Source organism: Rhagoletis zephyria, unplaced genomic scaffold (assembly GCF_001687245.7).
Source record: "Rhagoletis zephyria isolate East Lansing unplaced genomic scaffold, Rhagoletis_zephyria_1.1 Rzeph_scaffold_00375, whole genome shotgun sequence".
Classification (NCBI taxonomy): Eukaryota; Metazoa; Arthropoda; class Insecta; order Diptera; family Tephritidae; genus Rhagoletis; species Rhagoletis zephyria.
In genome coordinates this window covers 258,304-271,742 of record NW_016157459.1, presented here as the reverse complement: position 1 = coordinate 271,742, position 13,439 = coordinate 258,304, and the positions used below count along the sequence as shown (strand labels likewise).

At 36.9% G+C, this 13,439-nt stretch overlaps 3 protein-coding genes across 3 annotated transcripts; 1 reads left to right on the top strand and 2 right to left on the bottom strand.

Annotated features, from left to right (window-relative positions):
- Window positions 1-34: 34 nt before the first annotated feature.
- On the bottom strand, window positions 35-3,148 carry Nprl3 (GATOR complex protein Nprl3). Its single transcript, XM_017611155.1, has 4 exons — window positions 2,936-3,148; window positions 1,231-2,863; window positions 1,008-1,163; window positions 35-948 (listed from the first exon to the last, which is right to left on the bottom strand). Exons 1-4 carry the CDS (start codon window positions 3,144-3,146, stop codon window positions 618-620), a joined length of 2,331 nt encoding a protein of 776 aa, XP_017466644.1. The 5' UTR covers window positions 3,147-3,148; the 3' UTR covers window positions 35-617.
- Window positions 3,149-3,378: 230 nt separating this feature from the next.
- On the top strand, window positions 3,379-6,014 carry emei (transmembrane protein 161-like emei). Its single transcript, XM_017611156.1, has 8 exons — window positions 3,379-3,552; window positions 3,780-4,157; window positions 4,211-4,290; window positions 4,352-4,567; window positions 4,634-4,891; window positions 4,961-5,135; window positions 5,191-5,532; window positions 5,591-6,014. Exons 1-8 carry the CDS (start codon window positions 3,550-3,552, stop codon window positions 5,708-5,710), a joined length of 1,572 nt encoding a protein of 523 aa, XP_017466645.1. The 5' UTR covers window positions 3,379-3,549; the 3' UTR covers window positions 5,711-6,014.
- Window positions 6,015-6,388: 374 nt separating this feature from the next.
- On the bottom strand, window positions 6,389-10,314 carry Hem (Nck associated protein 1 Hem). Its single transcript, XM_017611154.1, has 3 exons — window positions 8,886-10,314; window positions 7,624-8,812; window positions 6,389-7,556 (listed from the first exon to the last, which is right to left on the bottom strand). The coding sequence occupies exons 1-3, from the start codon at window positions 10,063-10,065 to the stop codon at window positions 6,554-6,556; spliced, it is 3,372 nt and encodes a 1,123-aa protein (XP_017466643.1). The 5' UTR covers window positions 10,066-10,314; the 3' UTR covers window positions 6,389-6,553.
- Window positions 10,315-13,439: the final 3,125 nt, after the last annotated feature.

Here is a 13,439-nt window from a genome sequence, read left to right as displayed (position 1 = left end):
TTTCTACCATTATTAACTACAACAATAACAGATGCAATCGTTATTGATTAAAACTTATTCAACGTCTTGCTAATATTTATATAAATATATTACTATATGTATGTGTATGTAAGTTAGAAACTTTAAGCTACTTCTAAAAGTAAAACTCTAAATGTAAATCTAACTTATAAAGAAATCAAAACAAAATAATAAAAACGTACGTAGAAATATATATATTATTATACATATACTCCTCTGTAAACGTTGTTGTCGTCCCTTCCTTGTACGTGCAAAAACCGAAAACATTTAATTAAACTCTGAAACTTGTATTTTGTTGTAGGAAAAAATAAAAATTATACAAACAAAAAACAAGTAAAAGAAACCACACTAGTTTTAACAAGCAGAGAAAAAAAATAAAATTAAAAAATTATAAAAAAATAATTGTAGTTTTTAATTTGTATTTCACTTTACTACGCACCTAGCAAAAAACTTAAAAAAATATAAATTGCATTACAACGAAAAAACTGCAGTTTATGCTGCGCACCCAGGCCATTTTGCATTTCGGTTGCTCAATTCACTTTTTCAAGCACTAGCGCCCGCATACCACCTATGTTTCCTCCATTTCAATCACTCGCGCTTTATTTATTATTGTACATCGATGCAATAGCAGGATCCTCAGTCTCATAGATTATTAGCACATCACGAAATTTATCTAGCAGCTGCAGCAATTCGGCTGGACGCAAACTTTGAAAGTACATAATTTCCTCTAGGTGATGTTCACTTTTGAAATAACCCGCTTGATAAAGTTTAACCAACAAAGAAAGGTCATCCACATTCGACGATGCAGGTATGCGCCTTATAGCCGCACGATCCGCTTCATTGAAAACGGAGAGCAGTTCTTTGATTTTCTCTTCATCCTCGATGGAGGCAATGCTTTCGCAGTTTTCAGTGCTAATGGAGGCGGTCATGCTGTACAAGGTAGATAGACATGATTTCATACTACTTTATTTTTAATTTAGCACGCTTACCTAAAATTGGATTTGTGACTAGACGAAGGCTGCGCCACTATATTGTCTGATGCTGTTGAACAGCCGCCAGAGTAGCGATCATCAGTAATCGAACGATGGCTGGTGTGCGGCACTGGCAGCGGTTGGCTGGCGCATGAGAGCAGTGAGCCAGCGTTGCTGCAAAAAAATTAAAATTTATAAAAACTATACAAATTTTATCGAACATAACTGCCTGGCTACTCACAGCTCATCATCGCTGACATTAATGCTCCTACTCAGCGGCGATATCATCAATTCGCCTGCATTGCCGACACCCATAGAACTGATTGTATTGGTGCCTTCTTGCAAATCCATTAGCGATGACTTGTGTTCATTTTCAGCATCGCTACACCCCGAACATTCGCTGCCTGCCACATTCATCGTGCTCACACCACCATAGAAATCATCAAAATCGCTGGGCATAAACTGTACATAAGTATGTAATTGCATAAGCAGATGATGCTGCAGCATCCACACAACCATTTGAGCGAGCATGCCTTGTCGCGCTGACTGCTGTAGCGGTGTGGTCAAATGTCCAATGGAAGTAGGGAGCGAAAAATGTGAAATGGCATCAAATAGTGACATGCCAGCAAAGCGCGCCGAGAACTTCTCCACTAAATGCGATTTTGTATGCAACGGCGCATCGGGGGCAATCACATAAACATTCGTTTCGCAGAGTGGATATATAATAGTCGCCTTGCCCCAGTAAACCAAGTGTGAAACCATTTTGTAAACCTGCTCAATGCTCATATCTGCCTCGGAGGCAAGCATTTGCAAACTCATCAAAGGTGTGTAGATTTCTACTAGCTGTAGTAGCATGCGCGCTGCACGCGGTGGCACGCAATCGAGCAACTCGGCATAGTCAACGAGCAACATACCATGATAGGGCTTTAACGAACGCAAACAGCGGTCTATAGCCTCCGGGTCAACCATGCTGCCCTTTTTGTGCAACTGATGCGCTTTCTGAGGCAGACAGAAGCTCACTGTCAAGTACTGATTTAAAGTTGTATTCAGCAACCCAGTTGTGCATAAATCATGATAGATTGACTTGAGCGCTTGCGCCAAAGTACTGCGTTCGGCGATGGCATCAAAGGTACGCTCCAACGGCTGTTGTTGTGACGACAGTTCGTCATGTGTGCGTGCCATAAGCATGGTCTCCTCGGTGCAGTAGCCAGTACGTTGCTCCTCGACACGTAAAGCCAAACCCAGCCGTTTGCTTAGTTCATAATAGCACTTTACTATGGAGTAACTGGCCTGCGCATGTAAGGCAAATACTATATTTATAAGCATTTGCTGCGGCTGAGATTTCGGCTGGGGCAACATTAGTACCGAAGTTGTTGTACTACCACCAGGCACGCCCTGGCCTGACCCAGCAAGTGGCATATTCGCAGATGTGGTGCTTACATTAGTGCTGGCAGTGAGACTACTTCCACCGCTACTGCGTTGCTCTGTGCGTGGTATTAACGTAGGGTGCGATACGAAACGCACATCATTTACTTTTAATTCCAGTTTTTGGTTGCACAACTGCTGCTTTACAGCAAATAGCGTGGAGAGAACTTCATCGGTGAAGCCCTCCAGCTGTCCCTTCGGTACTGTAGTACACATTGCGCTATTGCAAACACCGAATACGGTGGTAGGTGCAACATTTGGTGGAGGCACAGTCTGTAGTAGTTCATCGCTACTGCTAATGGCATATGGATTGCGCTTTCTGCAAGTCTCCGAGGAAATTTGTGAGACTAGTGATGTAGTTGAACTGCTCATTGGTACATCAACCAGGGGAGGATTATTCAAAACTGGCGCCGAAGCAGCGAGTGGCAAACCTTGTAACGGTGTCTTATCTGTGTTTAAGGCAGTGGGGCGTGAATCATGCGAATTTTTTGTTGTTTTGTTTTTTTTCATAAGAAACTTACCTTTGTAACCATTTTCGTAGGGATAACGAAACAATAGACGATCACCTTTGCTGTCCATGTAAACAAGCATTACCGCAATGGGATTTACTTCCATTTCCTTTATTTTGTGTGGAAAATGATCAAAATTGTATAGTAATTGCGGTTTCATTTGACGAAGGAACAGCTGTATTGATTGATTGCATGCTGATAAGAATGCTGCTTCTTCTGACATTACTGGATCGTCCACAATGGATCAAGAATCGTAACAAAATACGCAGCTCTATAAAAAATTAAATATCGGTATCGGGTTTTCAGAGTTTTTCGTTTAAACAAAAATTAATTTAAAGATAAATCTTCAGAACACTTCTCTTGCAAGCAGAGGAACATTTCGAGCATGTGGAATAAGAGCTTTTTGAAAGTGCCCTCAAATTATCCCCGTAGAAATATGAGGCAAGCAGCACCGCTCACAGCTGTCATTGGTTTATTTTTGTGCCTTCTTTCCCGGTTGCAGGAGCAATCGTAGTCCAGCCATTTTTGATCGTTGTAGTTCCTAAATAGCGCAATTTCCGTTTTTAATTAACACGTTAGTTATGAATTAATTAGCAGATGAGCATAACACTATTAAGAAGCCGAAAATGGTACGTGTAAAGTGTGTATTTCTAGTCAAAAAAATTCTGTAAACGTTAACCCAAAAATAGAGGAAACGCAAATTTTTTCACAATATGCACGAAATATTTATGAAAATATTTCCAAAAATAGATTGATAGCAACGTAGCAACGTTGGCTGCAGACTTCGGTGGTGCTGCGCTGCACTTAAGTAATAATACGAGCTCTCTATATTGTGTCTTTATTTATAAATTTCCAGGCAGTGATTGGTGCACAGCTGGTACTGACGCTCTTAACATTGAGCGTTATACAGAAGCTAAGTCCACATTTTTCCTTCGCCAAGTGGATATTATGCGCCACGGGTCTATATAGATATCTACATCCTTCAGATGATGAGCTGCGTACGCTAGCTGGTGTACCTAAGGAGAAGCATACGAAAGGTGGTGGTAATAAAGGAAATAAGAAGTATGATGCGCGAAATGGTAGCGGGCAGTTTCATATACCACGCAACTTGGAAGTGCAATTGGAGAAAACGCCGGTGGTGGCTCGAGACGTAGTACATCTCAGGTATTTCACAGAATACCAGTGGTTGGTGGACTTCAGCGTTTATTCAGCCCTTGTGTATATATTATCCGAGGTAATGAAATTCAGGCGTGTAATGTTTGCATTGTAACCAATGTTTTCCCACAGATCTATCACTACTATTTTCCTTTGAAAAATGAGGTTAATCTGAGCATGATTTGGTGTCTGTTGGTTGTCTTTTTTGCGCTGTAAGTAAAGGACATATACATTAAAAAAAACATATACTTATTCATGGTATCGTGTCTTTAGCAAATTACTCTCCTCACTCACCTGGTTGTATTTTCAAAACGAGGAGTCCATTGGGGAACGCTCCATGGTCATAGTTGCCTGCCTTGTCTACCTACTTATTGCAATGATTGTGCTCATCATTGATGAACGTAATCTGGAGACTGGTATAGAACACGCATACAGCAGCTTCAATGAAAGCGCCTCCAAGTTCCTCACTGCACAGGGCATGACTTCGTCGTGCGTATATAGAAATTGAATTTTGTTTTTTACGTACGCATTACTTAACTACTATTTTATTCACAGTGGGCCCGCCTCAAAACTGATAATTAAACTATGCATGGCTGTTTGCTGCGGTATACTGGGCGCTCTATTTACTTTTCCCGGTCTGCGCATGGCAAAAATGCATTGGGACTCACTGAAGTACTGTAGCGGTCGCAAGCTGCTACAATTGTTACTCAATATTAGTTTTATTTTACCATTTCTACTAATAATACTCTGGATAAGACCGATTAGCAGGGAGTATTTGACTGAGCGCGTATTCGAAGGCATGGAGAAGCCTTTGTATGTTTTCGAAAATTTATTTAATTTTTATGTTAGATTTGCATACACAACTTTTCTTTACTTCCGCAGACTTTCAGTGGAGGCCTTTGAGACCATTCGCCTGCTAATTGTCATATTAATCGTACTACTACGTTTCGCTTTAATACCAATCTATTTGCAATCGTATCTAAATTTAGCGCATGATAAAATCATGGATTTACGCAAAGAAGCTGGTCGTATTACCAATGTGGAATATCAGAAAACGGTTGCGCTTTTTCATAGTTTCAATTATTTTTATATAATCTTGAGTGTATTTTCAGATTTCCTCCATATTCTACTATCTCTGCGTGGTGACCTTGCAATTCGCCGCACCACTCTTGCTTTGCTTATACCTCACATTGATGTATAAAAGTTTAGGCGAATTTACTTGGTCTGGCATATTGCGTGCTAGTACCAGCGTTTGTACTGATATGTGTGCTATAAGTGATGCGCCACAGGACGATAGTCTTATTGAGGCTATAGCTACTATGCCTGCGCCGCCAGCTGAAACAACGGTCTTGAGCAGCATGCCATTGCCTGAAAGTGTTGAGCCAGTTCGTGAAGATTTTAATATTCTGGAATCGGCGAATGCGATACATGAACAGTGGATTAGCTTGAAAAATGTTTGCACATATAAAATTATTATAAATATTTTATTAATTTTCACTTAATTTCTTGCAGGTTTTCAATGCTGATGTGTACAAGGGCTTCCTTGGTTTTGCCAGCTGGTGGAGTTATTTTACGCTTTTTACCTCCTCAGCACTCGGCGTTGTCTATCAATCTTATTTCAACCAAATGTGAAGCGTTAATATTTTTTTAACATCATTTCTGCAAACTCATATTTTTAACATACGTATGCAGGAAAGAGCTGCGAAAAAATCTAAAGTTTGAAATATTTTTTTCGTTTATTGATTTATAAAATTTCAGAAACATACATACATACCTGCGTGCCACGCATGCGTTCAATCCGATTTCATGGAACATTTTTTAGTTTTAAGTTTAATGGCTGGTTTCTCACTAGCCATAATTGTTTACCTAAAGTGTTTATTTTTGTATTTTTAATTGGCAGTCAGGCAATAAAGAGGCATAGTGGATGGAATGTAAACATTATTTTTGTGTTATGACCCAGTTTCTTAGAGGAGCTAAACCTTAGCCCCCATGATGGTAACCCAACCATTTTTCTGCGGAACGGAGAACGTAGAAACGTCTTCCGGTAGTTGATTATTTTATGCATACATATAAACATAAACACACATCTTTCTATATTCACACAAATCTAAGCAAGGCCTAAAAAGCCTTAACTTTCATAAATCCAATTCGTACCGTTTCAAATAAGGCATCATATTTACAAAAGTTTTAATACTTTATTGTATGTAGTATATATACGGTATGTAAGCTAACGAAAATTACGCCTACAACACTAAATATATATATTCATATAATATGAATATGTATGTGATAAGATAATAATGCATTCGCTTAATTATAAATGCCCAAGTAGAATGTAGAGAGTAGACAGCAAAAGACATAGAGTAAATACTTTTCAAGTCGTCTGCAACGGCAAAACTTAAAACTCCTTAATTTTCTAATTCAATTCTAAACTTCGCATCGAAAATCCACTTAAATTTAATTCCCTTTTCTTGCTCAAAGTCCCAACATTTGCTCCTGTTTGTAGACTGCGTGATATGCATTACGTATGAGCACATAAGGGAAACAGGATTCAAGCAGATCCATTGTCAAGAAGGGCGATTGTTTGACAATCTCATCCAACAGCAAGTAAATTGATTCGCGATTACGTGTAGCCTCCTTGTCAGACTCTTGTCCCAAACGCAAAAGTGATGAACTCGCCAACGCTAAGAACTCTTTCATGCGATCCTCTATGTCGTTTTCACCGCAAATGGTGAAGAGCGCACCAAATATATTATTAATAGCCACTGCCATGCAATGTGTATTATTCGAATGTCCATCGATGGAAGCGCGATAGAAAGATGTTTCGTTGCGCGCCAATTTTGGTATGGAGACCGCAACAAAAACCATCAACAAGCATGAAACCAAGTGTTCGCCTTCATCAAATTCGGGTTTCTTCGATTTGAGTGTGGTGGTAAGCGTCGGGTCGACTTTGCATGGCAAACCTGCTGCAGAAGCCATCTCGGAAGCAACACGTATTTGATCACCACCAGGCAAATGCTCTTGAAAATCACACACTGAACTTAACAAAAAGGGTATACGTTTCTCAAGCACATCAACAAGCGCTTCATGCACCAAATTACGAAAGCAAAGTATAACGCCTATAATGCTCATACGTTGAAGTACGCGATCAACGTCCTGCAGGCGTTTGAATTGCTCCTTCATTACTTCGGGTTTATCGAAGCTGGTGCGCAACAGTATGAGCACATCTTTATTGGTGGCGACCAGCTGTTTCAGCTCCTGCACTTGATTGGCAATGTGCCACATGAGTGTCTCGTTGAGCGACTTAATGCCATAGGGACCGACAAGCTCGGCCAGCGAACGCAGTTCATTTAAGTCAGAGAATTCTTGTGGATTGAAGGGCACCCAACCTTCGGGAGAAATGGGCACAAATGCTTTTTGATTCATAGAAAAGACAATATTGCCGGCAGAGACGCGACGCAGCAGCACTTCGCTGTACCTAAGAGGCAGAAAGTAAAAGTAATGATGTTATGTACACTATGATAAGAATACAAGTTGTGACTAACCATGTGTTATACAACGCCGCTATGGTCTTCTCACCATGCGAATCCAACGTTTGTGTCTGCTGCAATAGGCAGTTGTTGAACACCCGCGTGATATCGATATGCACATAATTCTCTACAGTTTGGAGAACATTCATATATGCGCGTACGGTTGCCAAAAGCTCAGACGGCTTTGCAATTTCCATTGTATCCTGATTGAACATAACCATACCGACTAAATCGCGTGAAAAACGATGCTCTAAATTCTGGCATAGGTATTCGCGTGGTGCGAAAGCAAATTCCCATACATTCACTGTTGGACAGTAATTTATAGCAAAACACAACTCTGTCAGCGCCATATGTAGCTTATCCATGGTAGTCAAGTCTTCACGCGTCTTGCGATAAGATTCATCACCAGGCTTGCGTATGTCATCGAACTGCTTCTTAGATTTATCTTTCTTTTTGCGCGCTGACTGTACGGAGAGTATCTTGGCACAGTGTTTAGGCAAAAGAGCATCCGCCATGGTGCATTGCTCATCACAAATTGTGGTTATAATATTCTTGGCCTCTTTAGCCATCTCCTCCAAAAATATATTCACTACGCTTAGCGATCGTTCACGTATATGATGACGCTCTTCGGGACACATTTCATGTGTACAATTTTGAAAGTGACTGCAAATTAAGGGAAATGCAATTATGTAACGATTCTGTGCCGGAAATTCCAAACACATATGAAATTGGTCGTCAAACATTTTGCTATAGAAGCAGAAAATACTCAAATCCGATGTCTCAACGAGTATCTCGTCCAAGTTATCAACAACACGTGTATGGAAAACCATGGAATCAAGCAGGCGCGCCAATTCCACATTTTCAGTGATGCGTAGCGCCGCCTTACTGACGCTCATATACGTCTGCAAGCGAAACCAGTCAAGACGAAATGCGCGAAAATCAAATAACTCGTTATCTTCCACTTGCTTAACAGTCAAACTTGAAGCCGTATTGTAGAGCGAAGAAAATATTACGCTTTCATCCTCGGGACAAACTTGCAAACTCTGCATACGTATATTGAGATCGATTGAATCGAACCCAGAAAGATATTGCACATAATAGCGTTGCATGACTTGGCTGTACTTTCGCACTAGCGCGCGCAGTTCCTCCATATGAAAGAGCAACTCCGGCAATTGGCGATCGACAAGGTCCTCATTGGATTTACCTGCATTTTGGGAGGTTGAGACAAATTTCGCATAATAAATTTTAGTTTACCCATTATTATACAAAAATCAAACCTTTATTCTTCTGCACTGGCGGATTGTCGTTGTGCCGTAGTAGCCACAAAATTTCGTCGCGCGCCAAGCACAAGCCTATAAAAATGAAAATCGCTTTGGGACCAAGCAAACCTGGTTGATCCGTCATGATCAACGCAAGCTCCTTCAAAGCTGTACGCAAAAATTTTCTCCGCTCACGATGCATTAGCGCTGCCTTCTGTGTTGCCACAGCATACGCTTCTTTTACCTCACTTATGCGCTTACTATATCCTTTTATACCATCGAAAGTACCCTGTATGTATTGATGTATTTGCAGTACTTCATCGCGAAACAACGCAATCACCCAACTCGACTCCAAAGCCGATATCCATATTTTATTTACTTCCTGATACTGTCCAAGCATTTGGTGGTTCAACAGTAAACCAAAAATTATCCAACGGTCCATTGCTTCAAGCGAGACATATTCGCAAGACATTGTATCGGTGCGCACAGCTTTCAGGAGTATGGCAGGATTGCCCACCAAACTGAGCTTTTGCATTTCACGCCATTTATCAGCTGGCAAATTGCGCAAGGGATAGATTATCGTAAGCGAGCGTAATGCGTTGGTCAGCAAACGCTGATGTGGTATGAACTCTTCTGACAAGCGCTTCAATGGCACCTCATAATCGAGTATCATCTGGCCAAGACGCGGAAAACCCGAGTCAGCTTGATTATTTTGCAATTCGTAAGCCGCATTATAGAGCCCCAATACAGCTTTGCGATCTTCAACGCGCGACAGTAGTATCATCAAGGAAACGTATGTGACCACCAAATCCAGATAATTTTTTGTTAATTCAAAATTTTGTGTAATGTCCAGGTGTATTTGGCATGCATCCATTGTAGTGAGCAATTCGCAAACGTTATCTTTGAAATCTAGCAAATCGACAAAAGTGTGATAATAAAGCGAGAGAGATTTTATAATTTCCGCTTTTATGTTTACTATTGCATTCAATCCCTTGACATCAATATTGGGAAAACGCTTGACTATGAATTTAATTGATGACTCAAGCGACTTGTCCGATAAGAAACCTGGCTTCGATTTAGTATCGCCGCATGCTTTTTTAATGTTGTAAATTCGTGTCAGAATGCCCAGGCCACGATCATTGAGTATAACTAACTTTTCAGCAATTTTCTGCTGATTTGGATAAATTGGGCGTGCCATAGCGGCGGTCTGCCTGGCTGTTTCGATTTGCTATTGCAACAATTTTTTCTTCTGCTATACCCGAGCGTCGCACCTTTGCCAGTGCTTTTGTTGTGGGCGTCTTTTATTTTATTGGAATGCGTTATATAACTGTTTATACTAATGTAAGCAACACTTTCCACTTATTTTTTGTTGAATAAAAGCATTTTTTACTATAATTTAGTAAGATTTTCTGCAAGCGCAATTTTTTCACACACCGATTTTTTACATTTGCTTCGCGGCTTTATTCGCTGGTAAATGTCAAACAGAAGAGAAAGAGGTTAATAAAATATTAGGGTGCGCTAAAGCAAGGTTGGGCTAAGACGATACGATTTGCTGAAGCCAAGATAAATTTTGCGGATGTATCATGATGCAATAATACAAAGTGTTATCAGTTGACAACTTCTCGCTCTAATTCCGCCATATTGACTGCCTTACGTGAAACAGTGTTACTTCTTTAACTATTCTTTGCCCATTAATATAGTTGAATGTTTTTTATTTTTTCTCAGTATACACACTTTGTTTTCTTAAAAAGGTATTTTATCGTGTTTTATTTAATTTCATATCGAATATACTATAAAAAATCCAATTTGGTTTAGGAGAAAATGCGAATAAACGCAAATGAGAATTGTGATTTTTGGCACATTTTTCTAAGGGGTCCCTAGGGAGCCATAGGGGACCTAGGTGGTCGGGGGTTACATTTTTGTCAATGGCGGTTCATTCCCTCTCCAAAAAGGTAGGTTAGAGGTGCCACGCCCACTTACCTTTCGCCCAGCGCCCCATTAACGAACGGCCATAAAGGAAAGCCAACCCTTTTATTTATTAATTCATTTGTTTCTTTTAATTCAATTTGTTTTTTTGTTTTTAATTTTTAGATCTTGTTATTTTAACTCATTAAAACGCGAAAGCAAAAGAGCAAATTTAGAGGATATGTACAAAAACCCATAATAAAAAGTTTCGACCTCTATCAAGGGATGTCTGTACGACCTGAAACATATACGTAAAATTCGTGAATCTTTGTTATGTATTAACAAGTTTCATAACAACAATATTAGTCCACGAAATTCGAGCGTTACATATGTGTAACACTATTTTTATTTCAATTAAAATTATTAAATTTTCTAATTTTTTTTTATTTATATATTTTTTGATAGTTAAATTTTCTTTTACTTCTAAGATTTGATAAAAAAAATTTANTTTTTTTTTATTTATATATTTTTTGATAGTTAAATTTTCTTTTACTTCTACTTTTCTTTACTTCTACGTACATACATATATATTTTTTAAATTTCATTTAATAGGCAAAGCACTTGCGTGTATTTTTTTCATTTTCATTTCATTTATTAAATGTACAACCATTAGTACAATAAAATATAATCTTTTATAGTACAACAAATTGCTGATTTAAATATAGACAAGGAGAAAAGCAAACTTAAGTATAAAAACAAGGACAAATAAATAAACTAACATTATAATTATAATCTCCAAACAATAAAGAGATAGAAAGAATACGATAAGAAATAAAAACATACAAAGATAGAAAATAAATTAAGAATGTTGATAAAGATTGATAGGTAAAGATAGATGGCCAGTCCATGTTTGTTTTTAAGAAGTATTTTTTCATTTAATTTAATTTTTCGAGATTAATCTAATGTATACATAAATGATCAGAATGAAAAGAGAAATCGATTAAGCGGTGACTGTATGTCCGTCCGTCCGTCCGTCTGTGCACACTCGCATAACTCGAGTAAAAATTTAGATATCTTAACGAAACTTGGTACGTGCACTGTTTAGGATGGATGGTATTGAAAATGGGCAAAATCGGACAATAATCACGCCTACCTCCCATATAACGGTAATTTTCAGAAATACGAAAACTGCGAGATTTTAGTAACTACTAAAGATTATTCACTCAAAATTGATATTTACAATAATCTTTAGTTGAATAATAAGAATATTATACATTTGGTTACATGTGTATATCATACATATATTTAATACTTACGCCGGGGTATTTAATGTTCGGCGTCGCCCGAACTTAGACTTTCTTACTTGTTTTAATTAAATTTTTTTTTAATTTTCAGATAAATTTTTTTTTAGAAAATATTATATTTTTTTCATTTAATTTGATTTTTAAAATTTATTTTATTTATTTTTATAATTTCATTTAATTCTTTAAAGTTTATTTTATTATATTTTTAACTTTATTTTTCCTATTGTTAATTTAAATTTCTTTGAATTATTTGATTTTATTGTTTTAAAAAGAAGCATTTTTTTAATTTCATATAATGTTTAGAAATTTATTTGATTATTTGTTTATTTAATTTCGTTTTAATTTTTGGGTTATTGTTTTTAAAAACTATTTTTTTTTTAATTGTATTAAAGTTGCAAAACACTGGCGTGCCTTTCGAGAGATACAAGGTTTTCAATTTTCAGATTTAATTTTTCTAAAAATAAAAACTTTAGAAACTTATTTTATAATTTCTTTAATTAACTTTCTTTTAGCATTCGATATAATTGTTAAAAACAAATATTTTTTTTATTTCTTTAATCTTAAGGATCTTATTTTGTTTGTTTCCTTTTTTGTATTTATTATATTGTATTAAATTTTATTAACATTTTTAGATTATATTGTTTTATTAAGAAGAAAAAAAAATTTTATTTAATTTTTTGAAACTTATTTTTTGGATTTGTTTTCTTTTCGTAAACTTAATTAGTTTTTTGTTTCTTTTTGTAAATTAATTTTCCTTTAATTTTTGGATATTATTGTTATAAAAAGGAAAATATTTTTTAATTTTGTTTAAATTAAAAAAAAAATTTTTTCTTTACTTAAAATTTCTTTAATTTTTTTAATTTTTAGATTTTATTGTTTTAAAAAGAAATTTTTTTAATCTCCTTTTTTATTAAATTTTGTTCCTTTTTTGATACATTTTTTTTAATTATTAGATTTTATTTCTTTCAAAAGAACAAAATCTTCTTTTAATGTCACTGAATTTTTAGAAACTTATTTTATTTACTTACTCTTTTTTAATTTAGTTTTTTTTAGTATTCTTCTAAATTTTCGTTTTTATTGCTTTAAAAAATAGATAATTTTTTTCTATTTAATTTAATCGTTAGAAAACTTATTGCTAAAAGACAAACAGAATAACGCTAATACTTCCTGGTTAGTATGTAGATCTCACAATTAATCTTTCGAAAGACAGAAAAGAGCCTTCAAGATGGTTGCAAAAATTGACAATCATCTATCGAAAGTCTTTTGTCTTTCGAAAGACTGTGGAGAGTTGAAAGACAGTTGCCAGAATCGCCCTGTAAAGCTATTTTTCATGGATCGTTCCCAGGTGGGTTCCATCCAACAT